The following is an 18,955-nucleotide window of genomic DNA, read 5'->3' on the forward strand; positions in this document are numbered from 1 at the left end:
TGTTTTTTCATAGTTCAAATAGTTTATGTACATGTGTGTGTTTTTTAATTTTCCAATCAATGTTCGACATTTGTATCAGAATCTCAACTAATTCAGATTCACAATATATAAGACAACTAATTCAGATTCACAATACATAAGACTTAGTAAAAGAAAGACATTTTTAGTAAGATTTTTTCTATATTGGAAACTCAAACGCAAAATTTTGAATTGAAAACCGAGGAATCATATTCATCTCATTACAAGTCCTTTGGTGGTCCAAAATCCAAATAGATCAAATGTGAATGCATGAAAAATTGAAAATAACTGAACATTCTCCCTTTGGCATATTTCCACATGTTTATATGTCTAAATCTTTTTTCCGGGAAAAAAATATATGTTTATTCTTTTTCAAATATATTCTTGGAATTAATTTAGGAAGTCCATATGACACAGTCAGATTCTTTTTTAAGAAACTTTTTTTTGGGATTATTAGGGTAAAAATCTTATTCCCTGACCAAACTTACGGAAGTTCATATATAATATCGGTATAATTTATGCTAGAACTAGAATTTTATTATTTTATAACCCATCAACAACAATAACACTAACATACTTAGTGAAATTTCACTAAATGAGAAATTCCACTAAATGAGGTCTGGAAAAGATAGAGTGTACGCAGATTTTATTACAACCTCGAGTAGGTAGAAAGGTTGCTTTTGAAAGACCCTCGACACAAGTGTATCAAACGCACGTAAAAAAAGAAGAAACAATGAAAAAAGCATGACCGTTAATAAGTAAAACATTGTAAAGTCTACAAGATTGAAAAAAACAATAACAACAACAACAAAATAGTGTGATAATCGAAACACAATACACAACATAAGGCAAGAACTACAAGGGTATGACTAGAACTACGACAAGCACTAACAAGCCTAAACCTATGCACGACAAGACAACACTTCACTCCTACTAACCTTCTAGCCTAATACGTGACTGTTACTCCTTCCTATCTAAAGTCATATCCTCGGTAATATGATATTGTACCATGTTCTGTCTAATCACCTTTTTCATATGCTTCTCCAGCCTACCTCTATCTCTCTCCAGCCTCCCACACCTCCTCATTGGGGCATCAACGCACCTTCTTTGCACATCCCAAACCATTTCAACCTCCCTTACCTGATATAATACGCCACAGAGGCCACTTCTACCTTCTCTTGGATAGCCTCATTCTTGATCTTATCTCCTAGTATGCTTACACATCTATTTCAATATTCTCATCTTCGCAACATGCATCTTCTGAACATATGAGTTCTTGACTGGCCAACTCTCCACCTCATACAACAAGGACGGTCTAACAATCACTGTGTAAAACTTATCTTTAAGTTTAGATGGTACTTTCTTTATAACATAAGACTCCAAAGGCAAGCCTTCATTTCATCTATGCTTCCCCAATGCGATATGTGACATCATCGTCACTGTCCTCACTATCCTAGAGTATGGACCTAAGCTACTTAATCATGAGAATAGTCTGTGTGACAAGTCTCATTTCCATGTCCGCTTCATCCAATTCAACACTGAATTTACACTCCATATACTCTATTTTGGTTCTGCTCAATCTGAACCCTTTGCGATCTAGGATTTGTCTCCAAACCTCCAACCTAGCATTAAGTTGTCACGTGTCTCATTAACCAATATTATGTCATCCACAAATAACATAATTAAGAAGCCTCCTCCTGATTAGACTAATTGATCTTTATAAATTAATCATAGGTCTTTTTAAGGTCAATGAACACTGAAGGTCCTCTTCCTTTTCCTATACTTCTCCACCAGTCTACCCACAAGGTGGATGGCTTCTCGAATGCCCCCACGTGAATCCAAATATGAGATATCAATCCAAGAATTAGTTATACCTAGATAAAACAATAAAATGAAAATTGTCCTTCCGGGAAGCCCTTTTCAAAAAGTTACCTTAAGAAAGGTTAAAATTGAAAATAAAAATTCAGTCGTATCAAGTTTGAAACTAAACACGAATCAGGTGAAGGAAAAATGACAAATTAATTTACATACCAAAAGTAAGTTTATGATTCAAAATATTAACAAAGATCTAAGGCAAAAGATACATTTGCAAAAACCTCACAATGGCTTTCATCGGCAACATGGAGGAGGGCCTAAGAACTAGGACTACTACTATGTATATACTTTCGTCTTTTTTAAAAAAAAACATAAACCGTATAATCGGCTGTAGATGCTTGCATCAGGATAGGCTGCTTATGAATTTAGCAAAAACTAGTACTTGAACAAGAACGTGAACTTATACAGCTATGATTCATAAGAAACAACAGCTGAAAACTCTTCTTCCCTCAAAAATCTCTGTTGTCTTGCAATGAAATTCTCAACAGTTTTCCTGAATTCTTCATTGCTCATCTCGTCTTCTGGATATGACGTCGTTGTCATCATCATAGTGGGTTTTACACTGTCGGTGTATATAACTTCCCGGCATCTTACTGTAGCGGACCGGTTCAATTTTTTTCTAGGTTTTTTCTCATCACGGGACAAAGATAGAGAGTTGTCGGAATGGCTACGATGGATTTTCTTTTCTAATTGTCTTTCCACCAAAATACTCTGTTTCCTCTGTTTCTTGCTCTGTTCACAATAAGCTTTTTCTACAACAATACTCTGTTTCCTCTGTTTTTTGCTCTGTTCACAATAAGCCTCTTTGTTCATCGAACATTTTTGTTTGTACTCATCGTACATATCGATTTTAACGTTATTTGTGGAACCATCTTTAGCAGAGGACTGTCCTGATATCAAGAAGAGGATGATGACAATCGCGTTTCCAAGAACAAAGACGAATCGAGGACTAACGAGGGTGACACCAAGTCCCTTGAAATAATCCGTGGAAAATCTTGAGATTATGGCGAAAAATATGCAGAATTCGATGAATCGGAACAACGTTGTCACTCTTTGACGCTTTTTGTACCTTAGCATAGCGTTTGCTTTCTCCACTTTGATGTTGTGGATATTTAAGGATTCCATGTTTGTTTTTTTAAAATTTTCCTACTAACAAGTGAAAGAGTAGTTGGTGGGTGAGTTTTTCACTGGAAGCACAAAAGAAATTTGGATCAGAAACACATTTATGTTGAAGAAAAGAAGTTGAAGAATGTGAGGAGCAAGTCCTCCTTTGTTCTTCTTCTTATTTTATGTTTGTTTTGAGATTGTGGAGATTTTGAGAGGCAATGTTGGAGTTTATATAGGCTATATAAGTATATATTCTTCATTTATTTCTTTTTTTCCCTTTCTTTTGCTTTACAACAGCGTGCACTTGTGTCCATAGTTTCATAAAACCTGAGGAAGAATGTACAAAAATCTTATTTTTGTGGATAAAAAAAATTATTCCCACTAGATGCTTGGCTTAAGAAAATTATTTTAAAAAAATGTGAAAGAAAAATAAGATTAAAATATTAAGATAAAAATATTAAAGAAAGGAAAGTCTCAACAATACAAATATTAATGATAACTAAAATAAAAATAATAGCACTAGTAATTAAATTGGAGCATAAGATAGTGCAAACATAATAATAATAATATTGGTAAGAGAACATAAGCTTCAAACTAGGACTCAACCACAACGACTGGAGAAAATACTTTATTGCTTACTAACGGGCTATCCTAATCATTGACCTTCGTATTTTTTTTCTTTATCTAAAGTCATGTCTTCAGTAATCTGTAAATGTGTCATGTCCTATCGAAATACCTTCCTTTTTTTTAGAATTAATCTAAATTTTGTACCGTATAAACCTCATAAAGGGAGTGGAGATCATTTTTATTTAGAATTTGATCACTTTTTTCAGAATTAGATCAATGGTCTAAGAGTCCGTCTGGATTGACTTAAAAAGAAGTAGCTTTTAAATCAAAAATAAAAAGTCAAGCTTAAATGATTTTAAGTCAAAAAATAAATAAAAAGTAGGGGGAAGTCTACTTTTAATTTTTAACTTATTTTAAATCATTTTAAATTTATTTTAAGTTATTTTATATTTGTCAAACACTTCAAAAATAAAAAACTAACTTAAAAATAGATTTAACCAACTTAAAAGTCAAAACGGCTCTAAGTCTAAAAGTGGCACCAAGTTTGAAGTTTAAAATTCACATCCAAAATTTCTGTAAACACATGATTCCAACCATCCACTAAGCCCCATGGTGAATCTTTTTTCTTCTCGTTTCGTGTTATAATAATAGTTGAAATGGATTCTTTGATATTTTCACTTTTAACCTTTTTTTATTCGTTTCACATTTCAGTAAATAAGGAAGCACACTACCTAACAGTTCCAATTCTGATTTGTTTTTTTGTCCGAAGGGACTGTCACATCGTTTGGTTCGAATATAAGTTACGTTTGAATTAGTTATTTTGATATTATTTTTATTAACAATTTAATTTGTTATATTAAAAATAACATGCATTACATAATTTCTAAGAAGAGTTGTTTGTTTATAAAGATATCCTCCACCTTAATAGAAGAAAAAGGGTTTAGAGAATCTCAGAGATATTTTTATCACTTTTATTGTTTATCCCGAAATAACTAATCCTAATAGTACTATTATTCTACTCTGAAGAAATAACTTATCATGGTACTAACCAAACAAAAGATAACGCAATACTAAATTTTTATCTCAGATGTATATATGTTTGTCTAGCATACCAAACAACCCCTTACATTTATCGCTTAGGAAACTTATTCGATTTATGTCTAAGAATAATTATAGTGCTTTTGGTATATTATACGTAATAGTTTCTTATTCCCATTGCCTCTCTGTTGTTTGGCATAGCAACTGAATTGCTGGAATTTTAATAAGTGATACTGTTTGATATAATAATTTCGAATATCGTATAAACATCTTACAACTCAATTATTTGGATAAGAGAATGATTCTTTGTTCTAATCAGACACATGAGGGATGGACCCTAATGTTTGCTCTCATTTTTAATATAATAAGAAACATACAAGTGAGAAAGTCCTATTTGGATTATCCTATATAATAATGTTTTGTACTAAATGGCCACTTGATATATCAGGCTATATTCTCCAATCTTGCCAGCATTACACGCATGGAGTAAACAAAGAATCTTTTATCTACAAGATTATCAATAAGAGTGGAAAAGGAGAAGAAACACACGAAAAAATTAAAGGGGTTCAATTTCTCGTCGAAGAAAATTCGAATAATTTTTTTTTACTTATGTGTGTAACTTTTATCGTGCATCTCAACTATTTCACGAATATTCGTTAATTTTTGCATGTGGCGAAGTCAAGAAGGGATTGTATATAATACACATATCTTTTCATACCTTAAACTATATTTTACCACTAATTAAAACTTAATTAGGTGCATGAGAATAAATTATTTAGAGATTGTTTGGTTCACGTATTAATTATGCAGAAATTATAATGCATGAATTGCTTATGTGGTGCCCATGAAAAATAATAATAATAATAATAATAATAATAATAATAATAATAATAATAATAATAATAATAATAATGTAAAGATCATTATAAGCCCAAATATTAACAGAGAGGGTTTGTTATGCAGAAATTAATTACTTGAGAAAATTCGTTACGACTTTAGTTACTCCCAGCTTTTATAACCAACCAAACATTATAGTATGACTTATGTTCACTAATATTTATTTTTTGCATATGTTAAAATATGAATCCTAATTTTCTATAATATTTTTTTTAACATATTCACTAATTAATAGGGTGCATATAGGCTGCACCCTGAATGCTTGTCGCCTTCAAGTTTCTAGATTTATTTGTTTGCATTCTACGTATTATAAGCTTACAATCACAAGATTCAAATATTATAAGTTTAAAATTATAAGATTCAAATATTTTTTTTATTTTTTAAATTTCGTATCAAGTCAAATTAGATAAATAAATAAAAAACAGGGGGAGTATTATTTTGGGTCATGTTGACAATTAATTATATTGTGCCATTCAAACTTCTTTATTTAGAGGGCTATTATAATTAAAGCATATGATAATACGTACTAGAAATGCATCTTTATAACACTTTCAGAATTAAAGCAAATTAAGAAAGTACTACTACTTATTTATCTTATTTTAACAGTTCAAATATATGAAGTAAAACTTATCCATTAGTTGGGAACTGAATTTAAACACTATAGTACTAGATTTTCGCTCCATTATTTGGCTGTTTTGCTTGATTAACCTTTTTTAAAATAAAATGAACTGATATATATGACACTTTTGATACTTCTAATATTATATGCTAATATTAATGTATTTCCAAGTGTACATATATTATTGGAAGTCCCACCTCCTTCCTTACAAACGAAGAAATTGTCATTTGCCACATAACGGTTTTCCTACTTTTTTTCTCCTTATATAAAAATCTCACAAGAAAAATATATAAATCTTTTAACTTAATGGTCGGATTGATTGTACGTGGCAATTTTATAATAAGAGATCGGTTTGTTTTTGCTTTAGAAAAGACCTTCCAAAGAATGTTAAGTCATTTCTTAATTGGTACCACTCAAAAATATTGTCTTGCACGTCAAATTCAATAATTTAACTTTATACATTTCAAATTAAAGTAAAAATATATAATATTTTATAAGTGTTAACCATCAATAATCTTATATTTATTTTATTTTATCAACGAAAAATTGAGATTGTTTGATAAAATTATCCTTACTTACCTAAATCTCATAGTAATTTTTTTCCGTAGTGATTCTTCTCAATTACACTATATTTCTGCTCTTTTAAAAATTACTCGAATTTTTTTCTTTTTGGTGGACTTCGAATACATTACGTAGGTCCTGATATATCACGTAAAGAGATGTATCTGACTGATTCATTGCGTAAAATGATGTATCCGACGTCCTGATAGATCACGTAAATAATGTATTTGACGTCCTAATATATCACGTAAAGTGATATATCCGATCGATACATCGCGTACAGTGATGTATCAGAGAATATGAAAGAGTAGAAATTTTTGTAATTTTTTTCAAATGATAGAAAATATGATAAAATAGTAATTGTTTCCTTAATTTATCAAAGAAATTAAAGTTTGAACCCTACAACATTTACTTAATTTGTTCAAGTCGTTTAAAAGAGAAAAAACAAACTTTAAAAACTAGAGTGTATTACGCGGGTCGTGGGGTTCATTGAGTGGGCCAATTCAATGAATGATTGGCCAATTAAATAAACATTTAAAATACTAAGTGTATTTTCTTTTATAATTATTTCTTTTTCTCTAATGGACTCAATTTGTTTAATTATTTAAATTAACCGATTTGATAGATTAGCGGGAAACATCCTCCTTTTTGCAGTCACATCAATAAATCCTAATATTTGCACTTTGCACCCTTGAAAAATTATAATTTGACAAATTTTACTGCCGTTTAGTGCTTATGTTATTTGAAAAACCGCTAATACAATAAATGATATTTTTTTTCTTTCACTATGGTTATAAACATATATTTTTCAATGTATATTTATTCAAAAAAATATAAATTTATTTTAATAAATTACAAACAGATATCTTAATTTTCACAATAAATTACACTTGCGTGAACAGCGAAATTGGGATAAAATAAGTAAATGAAGTGCACGCCACGAAATAAAGTCTCTTTTTTTTTTTGAAAATTGAGTAGACTCCAAATCAGAACAAAATTTTACATGAATTAACAAGATACAAGACAAAAGGCAAGATTATTCTCTTATTCTATCCTAACTAGTATAGTATCAGCGCGTTGCGCCCATATTTTGAGATGAATACTTTTTTAATTTAAAAATAGTTAATATGAATTATTATTTAGAAGTGCAGGTGCAATCATATATAATTTTATAATGAATAATTTTTTAATTTCAAAATTGTTAATATGAATTATTATTTAGAAGTGCAGGTGCAATCACATATAATTTTTTAATTTTATATAAGTATTAATAAATAATGATTAAAGATTGACGAATATTTGGGTGCTGACATGTGACACTTTTGCCTCTCCTATTATATAATATGATATAATAATATAATATATGCAAATTAGTAATATATAACTATCAATTTTTATTTTTTGAATTTTATTAATAAATATGTGTGTGTTTTGCAACAATGCTTTAAAAATTATATTTTAAAAAATATTCAAACTCAAAATTTGAAAATTATTTTAGCGATGACATGTATTACTATTTTCGCAAAATACAAATTTTTAATATTTTAAATTTATTCTTTTTAAAAAAATGATAGTTTGATCGCATTTCTTGTGATGACACGTGTCCTTTTTTTGTAAAAATACAAATTTGTAATATTTAATAATATATTTTTGAAAAGTTGAAAGATTGACGAATTTGTGGGTGCTGACATGTAATATTTTGCTTCTCCTATTATATAAAAATTAGTAATATATAACTATCAATTTTTAGTTTTTGAGTTTTATTTTTCAGATTTTTACATAATCAAATGATTATGAGCACCAAAAATTTATAAGATATGATCATTTTTTTAATTATAAACCTACTTAAAAAATGTAACCCTTTTATATATGACTAAATATAAATTACCGCATTTGTATCAATTATCAAAATTGTAGGAAATAAAATTAATTGTAATTTTTATTTTAATTAAATTTAATTCATTAAAAGAGAAAAAAAAATCCCCCCAAAAAATAAAATTATCAAATGTGTATTAGTTATCAAAATTTTAGGAGATATAGTTATTTTTATTTATATCAAAAATTCATTAAAAATTACCCCAACAATTCTAGTTTTTTATAATTTTGATTTTACGCACACAGTCATCTAAGTGCTATAAAAATTAATTAAAAAACATGATCATTAATTTGTTTTTGTTTTAAAATAAATTATTTTTTGAAACTTAAAAGTTAAGTTTCTGGTACTGCCATGTGGTAACTCATTTTATTTATTTTATTAATTTTTTGTTAATAAGTTTTTCGAGTTTGTGCATTAGTGGGAATGTAATGGTTAGAAGACAACTTGGTTCTTGAGAGTTTCTTCTTCCGTAAATTTGGGATATCTGAAGGTGAATGAAATGCGAGTTTTTAATTTTATTTTTAAGTATCCTCTTTATAATATCTTGATTTATTATCTTAAAAAATCCAATTTTTTTTCTAAAACGTTAAAGAACAAACACATTTTAAATTTTATTTTTTGTCATGCATATGAAAAGTGACTCTCAACGGCAGAATTAAAATATTGTTTCCACAACTAAAAAGGTTGAAGAAAGGCTGTAAATAAAAAAGAAAATGTTTTGAGAGAAAAATAATAGAAATTTTGAATAGTAATACCTCAAGATTAAATCCATTTGCTGAAGTAAAACTTCTCTCTCCACACCTATTCCTTTGTCATCACATCTCCCTCAGTTCCTTCACAATCGCAAGGAGATGAGGAATTTTAAATTTCTTGGAATAGTTAATTAGGACTTTAAACTTTTGGATAAGTAAAACATATGACGGTTTTGATATTTAATTGGGCTGCTTAAAATTTAAAATTCAAAATGAACTGGTAAGTAGTTATTCGGATGCTATTGTTTAGCAAGCTGAAATTATGTGGTAAATTAACTACAAACAATTACTTTTAATTGTACAAAAATTCTAGAGACATATGACACTTTTTGTTTCTCTTATTATATATAGATAGATAGTAGTTTAACTACCAAATCATAAGTGCAACTCACTGAAGGGTGAATCCCTTCGGCAAATATTACATGATATATATAAGGTATATTTCAAAAATAATTATATACATAGATATATTTTGAAATTTATGAACATAATATTAGCGGTTGACTTAATTAATAATTGAAGGAGTTCAAAATCTACCAAACACTACATATTTATTTTTCAATTTTTTTGACTATTATTTTTTTTTTGAATCCGCCACTTATGCAAGTATGTTATTCTTTCTATATCTTAGTACAAACTTTGTGCTTCTAAAAGACCTTTTTAGGAAGAGATTATGATACAATCAATTAAATAAGACCTAGTCCGTTTAATAAATCAACCTCGTAAACTTTAACTAATTTCTCAGTATTAATTAATTATTTACAACTTAACAAGAAAAAAGATGCTTTATTTATTTTAATCTTACTTTTGGACAATCATGGTCTCGTTGATAATTTGTTGATAGGAGGATATTGCTTTCTGTGTTTCTTCTAGAATAATAATATTTTAAAAATTCAGAAATTAATTGCATTATAATTTATTTACTATTGTGTATGAGTGACTAAATATTCTGTCGGGATTTACTACTATGTATGACATAATTAATTTTTCTGTTGATTCTGGCCAGTGGATAATATATGAGTATATTGAGTTGGACACCACTTTCCTTTTGATATATTCCTCCCTTTTTTTCCAGGATTATTTCTTATTTTTTATTTTTCTTTATTATTTATAATGGAGAAATCCTAAGTCTAACCCTCAAGACTAACTGGAGCTTGAGACTCGGGATAAAGGGTCCATCCTTCTACACTTCTTCTCTTAAATTACAAATTGAGGTAGCAATGTTCGTGCTCCAACTTATTATTTAAAGTCACAAATTCCTCAATCTTTGCCACTTGTATTAAGCCTCGGGGCTTTCAAGATTATCATAATTAGAAAAACATCTTTTAATATCTACTTAATTATGAAGGGGGCGGGAGGAAGGGCTTGAGCCTACCTATCTTGATAGGACTTCTATAGTTGTATAAAGAACGGGAGTTATTGAAATGTTTTATATTACAATAATATTATATTCAATGTAATTTTATGTAGAATTAAAATTTGAAAAAAAGTAATATATACGCAAACCTTTTATCTCTATCTTTTGTGGTTTCAACTAAACCCATAACTTTTATCCTAAATCTGGATTTCAACATAAAATTCACCAACATTATTGAAAAAATTGAGCCATGAACGCATAAAGGTGTGTTCACTGGTTGAAATGGAAATCTTTAATCCATAAAATTAAAATTTTGGATCCGTCTCTATTGCTTCCGATAGACTCTGTCTCACAAGAGCTCTACTTAATTACTATGTTGTTTTGTTTTTTTCGATTTCTCACTCGATATCTGAATCTGTATTAGGGTCCGATTAAGTCTGGATTCAACATTGCAGGTAAATGGCTCTCGCCTCAAACTCGAAATCTCATTAAGGATGAAATAATACTTATCATTACACCACAACCTTGATTGGTAATTCCTACTATGTTGTTTTATTTGGTGGTTTCAAGAAATTAGAAGTGAAGCATTCCTTGTACTTTTAATAGATAAAAGTTAACAGGCGGATGCACAACAGATATCTTCCCCTGTTAACAAAAGTTGAGTGGTGCAGGGACAAAAGTCACAAAACTATTTTCATTTACAAGTAGAATTGCAACTGCTGCCGTTAGAGATTTATGTTGGTACAAGATGTCTATGTTTATGTTGATACAACAGCTGAAAATAACTCTTCTTCCCTCAAGAATCTTTGTTGTCTTGCAATGAAAGCCTCAACAGTTTTCCTAAATTCTTCACCGCTCATTTCATCCTCCACCGATTTTACACTGTCAGTGTGTATAACTTTCAAGCATCCTACTGTAGCCGATCGGATTAATTCTTTTTTAGGCTTCTCATTCTCATCATGCGACAAACTAGTAAAGCTGTCTGAATGGCTATGATGAAGTTTCTTTTCTACTAATCGTCTATGTACCAGAATACTCTGTTTCTTGCTCTGTTCACAGTAAGCCTCTTTGTTCATCGAACATTTTTGCTTGTACTCATCGTACAAATCGATTTTAACATTGTTCGTGGAACAATCTTTAGTATTCGACTGTCCTGATTTCAAGAAGAGAATGAGGACAATCGTGTTTCCAAGAACAAAGACGAATCGAGGACTAATGAGGGTAACACCGAGTCCCTTGAAATACTCGATCGAGAGCTTGAAAGTGAATGGCAATTGAATGGAAAATCTTGAGATTGCGACGAAAAATATGCACAACTCCATGAAACGGAATAATATTGTCACGCTTTGACGCTTTTTGTACCTTAATATAGCATTTGCTTTCTCTAATTTGATTTTGTGAAAATTTAAGGATTCCATTTGTTTTTTCCAACTTTCCTAATAAAATTTGGGTTTCAAGTGAAAGATGTTGATTTTTTATTTTTTATTTTTTTTGAAAGAAGATGAAGAAAAAATAGACCAATTATGTTTGCTTTGAGATTGTGGGGATTTTAGAGGCAACATTCGAGTGTTATATATATGGCAATAGAAGTATACAGTCTTACTTACTTTCTTTATTTATTTATTTTCTTTTGCTTGAGCCTTGAGGCATATTCAATTTCATTAGATTTGTGTCCGATATGCCTGCTAAGGGAATAAACCATATTTCATTTATATAAATAGTCACTTTTGCAGAAGAAGTTGGTCATCTTTTTCAAAATTAAATCAGTATTCCAATATCTGAAAGTGGCACATAGTCTTGATGAGTTTAAAATCTGATAATTGGACTAGTGCCCTCAACTAAAAATTAAATTAACAAGGCCACAAAAATGGCTTCTTGATATGGATATTAAAGCATATCGTATTAAGAGGTTCTACATTATCAGAATGATCAAACTAATTTAAATTTATATCGATCGATAGGACTTTAATAAAGTGACATGCTTTTAAAATTCAAATTTAAGATCATTTGTAAATAATAGATGTATTCTAATCGTTAAAATGGTTGAAATAGATTCTTGTCATTTTCACTTAATTGATGGGGTTTTAATAAGGTGATATTGTTTGTTACAAGTGGATATAATAATTTAGAATATGGTATCGGCATTTCCAACTCAATTATTTAGATAAAGAATGATTCTTGATTCTAATCATACACATAAAGTGATGGACCCTAATTTTTAATTTGTTTTCATTTAACTTAGGAACCATAAAATTAAAAAGACCACAAGTGAGAAAGTCCAGTATGGATTATCCTATTATAGTGTTTTTGCACTAAATGGCCACTTGATGTCCTCGAATCTTGCCAGCATTACAAGTAAGAGTGTCAAAATGAACCTAAATATAGTTAACTCGTTCAATTCGTTCAAATTTTTATAGGTTGGGCTCAAGATAATTTATATTGAGTTCAATCTCAACTCATTCAAACTTTAACCCATTTAAAAAGAATCTTCAATTGAGCCCAACTTAATCTCCAATTTCAACCTATTTTAAGACTCTTTATTTGCATTGGTGTAATGTATGTTCTCATATTAAATGTATGAATTACTATCTATTTTATATCTTTTATGATTAATCTATCCGTATTTAATTTTTTATCTTTATTTTCTTGAGTTGAAATTCAAATTGTGATCGTAAAAGATAAATAATAATATGTTAAAATTACTTAGATTAAGCGGGTCAAATTGGGCGGGTCATGACCCAACCCGAATTATAGCCCAACCTATTTGAGCCCAAAGCAAATTTGGGTGGTCATGACCCAGCCCGATTTTTATTTCAATCCATTTTAATATTCTCAATTTCAACTCAACCCGTCCATTTGACACCCTAATTAAACGGATGCGAAGATACATGAATTAAGGAAAAGATCCTTTATTTAAAAGATAATCAACAAGAGAGGAAAAATCAGAAAAAACTGTTTCAAGCTAATTTACATGTATCTCAATTAATTATCAATATTTATTATTTTCTATTAATATAGGTATCAAGTAATTGTTTATTAAAGCTTAGACGATGGAGAAGAAGCTATGCATGAAATATTTATTTTGTAAAGAATAATATAGTGAATTAATGTGCGGCGAGTAATAATTTGAAAATTTTGTTATGTGGGGATGAGTTTGAAGACTTTTTTTTTTGTTGTTGTTGTTAGTTACACTTGATCATATTCCACATTCAATCCGCATGAATAATACCTAGCATAGCTTTGTATAGCTAATTAACATAACTTATATAGAGTATTATGGTGTAATTTTTTTAATACATTAAACACAAAACAACCTAATCTTTTATTTATTGGAAGTGAAGTGATTTTACAACAAATCAACACTACTAATTATCAATGAGGTGATCATCATACACTAAAAGGCTATAAGCTTATCCATTTAGTGGGAATAATAAACATCCTGCTAAGTGTTACATTGATACTATTCATTAAGTAGTAGATTTTCGTTCATTATTTGGCTACTTTTTCTCCAATGAGGTGACTTGACACTTTGGACACTTTCAACTCAATAATATATATGTTACTTAATGTATTTCCAAGTGTCAAACTTATATCCAAGTGTACATATTTTATTGGAAGTCTCACCTCCTGCCTTACAAACTACGAAATTGAATTTGTCACATTACAGTTTTCTTACTCTTTTTATTATTCTTTGTTCTAAACTTTCACACGAAAAATATATATCTTTTGATTATGGTGGGCACATTATGGTCGGTTTGATTTTACGTGACAATATATAATAAAAGATCGTTTTGTTCTTTGATTTTTTTAATTATCACTTTTAATATATGTATCAAAAAAAGATAATTATTTATTTTTCATATTTTATCATTCTCATTAATTACTTTTTTCTAAAGTATTTTCTAAGACCTAATATTAAAAATAATATAATAAAATAGTCACGTTAATTATTTTTTATTGATGAGTATGTTAAATTCAAATACCACATATAAAAGTGATGGAGACATTAAACGGTTCCAACTTTTGGTCGATAAATTAGAAAAGAAGTAAAAGACCCCACTTCTTCTTCTTTTTTTTTTTAAAAAAACTCACATAATTCCTACTTTTTAACATCTCACTACTACTTTGTCTAAATCATTGAAGTTGAACCCCATATCTTCACCTTTTTGTTTGTTTTATTACTTCGTTTGCTTTAGTAATTGTTTCCTCAATATTACAAGAATAACATTCGGAGAAGTTATATATAAATTTAATAATTATATATGGCACTTCCACAATTACTTGTAAAATTGTCACCTATGATATTGACTTCGATACATATAAATGGCGACGACATTAAATGTCATAAAACATACTTAAATTTCTTTTAATTATGAAAAAAAAATAAAAATACTGGTTATTGAGTTATTAATTAATGATATAGTATTTAGTCTTTAGTCATTACTCTTTAGTAAGAAACTAAACTTAGACCTTATCAAGGTTAGTTTGTACATATCGTTAAAAAGAAAAAAGGGGGAAAATAATTGTAAAGACATTATAGTTTATTTCTGAAAGGGAACTTACCTAAATATATTACATTTAAAAAATATTTATCATATATAGTTTTATAATTTTAATACATCTATATTGCATGTATGATTCACTTTTAATATATAATGTAGATTTTTTACCAAAACAAACCTAATATATTTTAAGATATTTATAATACATTTTATATTACATGCAAAATTACTTTTATACATAGTGTAATACATTTTATATTACATGCATAATTCGGTGTTAATACATAGTGTAATTATTTTAATCAAAACAAACATAATACATTTATAATAAATATATATTATATATATAATTCATTTTTAATACATAGTGTAGTTGTTATAAATGATAAAAAAAAAATTAAATATGATATGGCTAGGGAATAAATAAAAAATATATTTAAAAACAGTAAATATTTTATAAATAAAACTCAAAAAAGATAATTATCCCTTTCTGGAATTCGACAAAGTAGGGTGGGCCATGGGCCCCATTGAATGGGTCAATTCAATGAATGATTGGGCTTGAGGGCGGCTTTGGAGCCCCGATCCGTTGGCTCTATTTTCTTTTTGATTTTCTTTTTAAAAAGTTTTCATCAAAGGTCTCAATTTGCTTAATTATTTACATTATCAAACTGTTTGATGGATTAGTGGGAAACATAGAAAACTTAGTAGGCTCCAAATCTTTTAAGGATTTCAAAATACAAGATAAAAATCAAGATTAATATCTTATTCTTTCCTAACAATAGTTTAACAACAAAATTATGTCTAAATGCAATTATATTTTAAAAAGTCCTAAACATAAAACTGTTTTACATTATAAGTACAATTTTCTCGAACGTGTAAATATTTCTTAAAAGATAAAATCTTAATTGATTTTAAATATTAAAATTTTTGATATATTTTAAGAAAATATTTAATACATAAAATTTAGTTAATTTAAAATTCGAAACATTAGAAAAATAATTAAATGACTATTATTTTCATATGTAAACTCTATTTTAAAGGAATAAAAAGGTGAATGACATTTTGATATGGAATTTGTACTTTAAATATTTAATAATAATTTAATTTTAAACTTTTCATTTTACTCAGATGATTTCAACTCAAATTTTCTCTCTCTTAATCCATATGTTTAATGAAATACCATTAGGAAAATTGAAACAAAATAAATAATATAAATTTAACTAAAGAGAGTAAATTTATAGTCTTTATAAGAAGTTGAATTTACTATTTAAAAAAATTGAATAATTTAATTCAAGATCTAAAATATTTTATGGATTAAAAAAGAACAACATCTTTCTTTTCTTTTTTCAATATGTAAAGGTCTTGTACTTTTTCTTCCTCCCTTTTTTCCTCAATAATTTCCAAGTGAAAATAAAATCATAAATCCATTAATAAAAAAAAGAAATTGGGCCCAAAACAATAGCTTTATTAGCTTTTTACTCTTGAACCGCCTTCTTAGACTTTACCTAATTTCTTCGTACTATTAATTATTTAAGGGATAATACACAAGTAACCTCTTAACTATAAGAGAAATTGCTAGGACATATTTTAGTTTTATTTTGATTCTATTATTTTTCTAAATTATTTTAAAGTATAATAAACATACCATAAAATCTATATAATCACTCACATAAAGAGAAGTGTTTTATACTTGTCTTCACAGCAGTGCCATGTCAGCACACCGTCATATTTAGAAAAAATCTTTGGATAAAAAAAAATCGTCAAATATATTAAAAAAATATCAGATCTAAAAAAAATTAAAAAATATAGTTTTTAAGAAGAATTTAATTTAAATTATGCTCATCATATATTGCCAAAACTAAATTTCTAATATACAAAAAAATAAAATAATCTAATTTCATGTTGAGTGTTCAAGTAAAAAAGAAAAAAAAATTTGATATTATACAAATTCATGAAATATCTAGAAAAAGATCACTGACACTTTAAGTATAATGTGAAAAAAATATTTATATTTCTAAAAATGATAAAATTGGGCTCTATTTAAAAGAAATTTTAATTAAAAAGATATCAACTTAAGTTTTAATGTTAACTACTTATGTGTATTGATTAGTAATGAAAATGTCCAATTGAAAATGGACATGTGTCCAAATTAGTCAGATTTTATTCTTTTTTTTTGTCTCTCACTTGCTTAAAAGAGAGTGAACACACTCTCTGTATTACCTCGGTTCTAAATGATGTGTTTATTATCTTTAAAATAATTCAGAGGGATAATAAAACCAAAGTAAAATTAAGGTGTGTTCTAACAATTTCGATTATAATTGAGAGAGTACTTGTGTATTATCCCATTATTTAATCTTAATTACTTTAACTAATTTCTTCTAGCTTTTAGGCACGCATGGATGATTTGTTGACACGAGGATACTGATTCTTTATGCTTCTTACTTTCTTATGCAACGATGCTTATTAATTACAAAAAAAATTGCATTATAATTGATTAATTGTATATTATATATTTAGTTTTAACTTACTTAAGTAATGCTCTGTTGAATTTTCATGATCCTGAACCGTCATGATTGACACTCACACTTATCCTCCGGTGGAAGAATCACTATTACGTCCAAACTAACTGCAATCGCAAGAAAATAAATAATTTAAGGTACTAAACAAATTAAATATAAGAAAAAAGGTGTTGAGTTTCCATAAACTCAGCCAGTTCAACTAAACATGCGAAAATACCCCTAGAATTTGAAAGTCGATGTACCAAAATTCTAATGAAATGACATGTCTAAAAGAAGGGGATGCAACCCCAAAAGTCATAAAATAAATAAGTATTTGAGAGTCTAGTCGTGAGTGAAGGACTAAGAATAAGAAGAGTTCATGGTAGCCTGAAAGAACTGACTCACCCCTGAACTCTGATCAACTAACGGTCTTCAATGCGAGGTCTCTTAACAGCCACCTGAAGATGTCCTGTACTCAACAAAAAAATAGCAAGTGCAATATTAGTAAACAAAGATAACGGTGTACTGGTAGAATCACGCGACTAGCCAATAAGTGAGATATGAGCAAGCAATTACAGCACAGTTAACACATATATACAGAGCATCTTGCCACTCATCATCTCATAACCAGTACTTAAACATACTCGCAGACTAATAGTCCCAATTATCCTGCAATTTAAATAAAGGGTCCTATCATGTGACCTACAACACCTGTTAGTGTGTTGGAATGTGACACCCGATCCAAGGTTGTGTCGGAATGTGACATTCGATCCAATCATGTGTCGAAACGTGACACCCGATCCTGTTATGTGTCAGAATATGACACCCGATCCAATCAACCACAAATACAGTGAATAGTTCAACAGTCATATCTACCAAGAACAGTTTTAATTGCAAGCCATAGACAATAAACAGACATTTCGCATGATTCATTTCATTTTTTCTATTCACATATATAGATGCATACAATGGAGCAATTAACAAGCATATATAATACATATGGGAAGACAAAACTATCACCTACCTCGAAATCCAGACTTTGGAACTCTAAACTGCTGGAGCTATCCCTTTTTGAATTCTCTTTGCTTGTTCTTGGTCTAAAAATAGCCACACTTAATGCAAAGGATTAATAAAATGGCCTACTATATTTGAGTTATAACAAATTCCCTAACATTGGCCAAACTCATGCTCCTAATGCCTAACTAGGGCTTTTTCCACCATTAATTTCAGGCCAAAACCTCCCCCAACGATGATCAACCAAGATTCTAAGTTCTAAAAATCAAAATAT

General features: G+C 28.7%; 2 protein-coding genes across 2 annotated transcripts; both read right to left on the bottom strand.

Moving 5' to 3' along the window:
• Positions 1–2,018: 2,018 nt before the first annotated feature.
• Positions 2,019–3,213, bottom strand: LOC129884474 (uncharacterized). Its single transcript, XM_055958769.1, has one exon. The coding sequence runs from the start codon at positions 3,016–3,018 to the stop codon at positions 2,302–2,304; it is 717 nt and encodes a 238-aa protein (XP_055814744.1). The 5' UTR covers positions 3,019–3,213; the 3' UTR covers positions 2,019–2,301.
• Positions 3,214–11,090: 7,877 nt separating this feature from the next.
• On the bottom strand, positions 11,091–12,307 carry LOC129884475 (uncharacterized). Its single transcript, XM_055958770.1, has one exon. The coding sequence runs from the start codon at positions 12,083–12,085 to the stop codon at positions 11,426–11,428; it is 660 nt and encodes a 219-aa protein (XP_055814745.1). The 5' UTR covers positions 12,086–12,307; the 3' UTR covers positions 11,091–11,425.
• Positions 12,308–18,955: the final 6,648 nt, after the last annotated feature.

The sequence above is a fragment of the Solanum dulcamara genome, chromosome 4 (genome assembly GCF_947179165.1).
Source record: "Solanum dulcamara chromosome 4, daSolDulc1.2, whole genome shotgun sequence".
Classification (NCBI taxonomy): domain Eukaryota; kingdom Viridiplantae; phylum Streptophyta; class Magnoliopsida; order Solanales; family Solanaceae; genus Solanum; species Solanum dulcamara.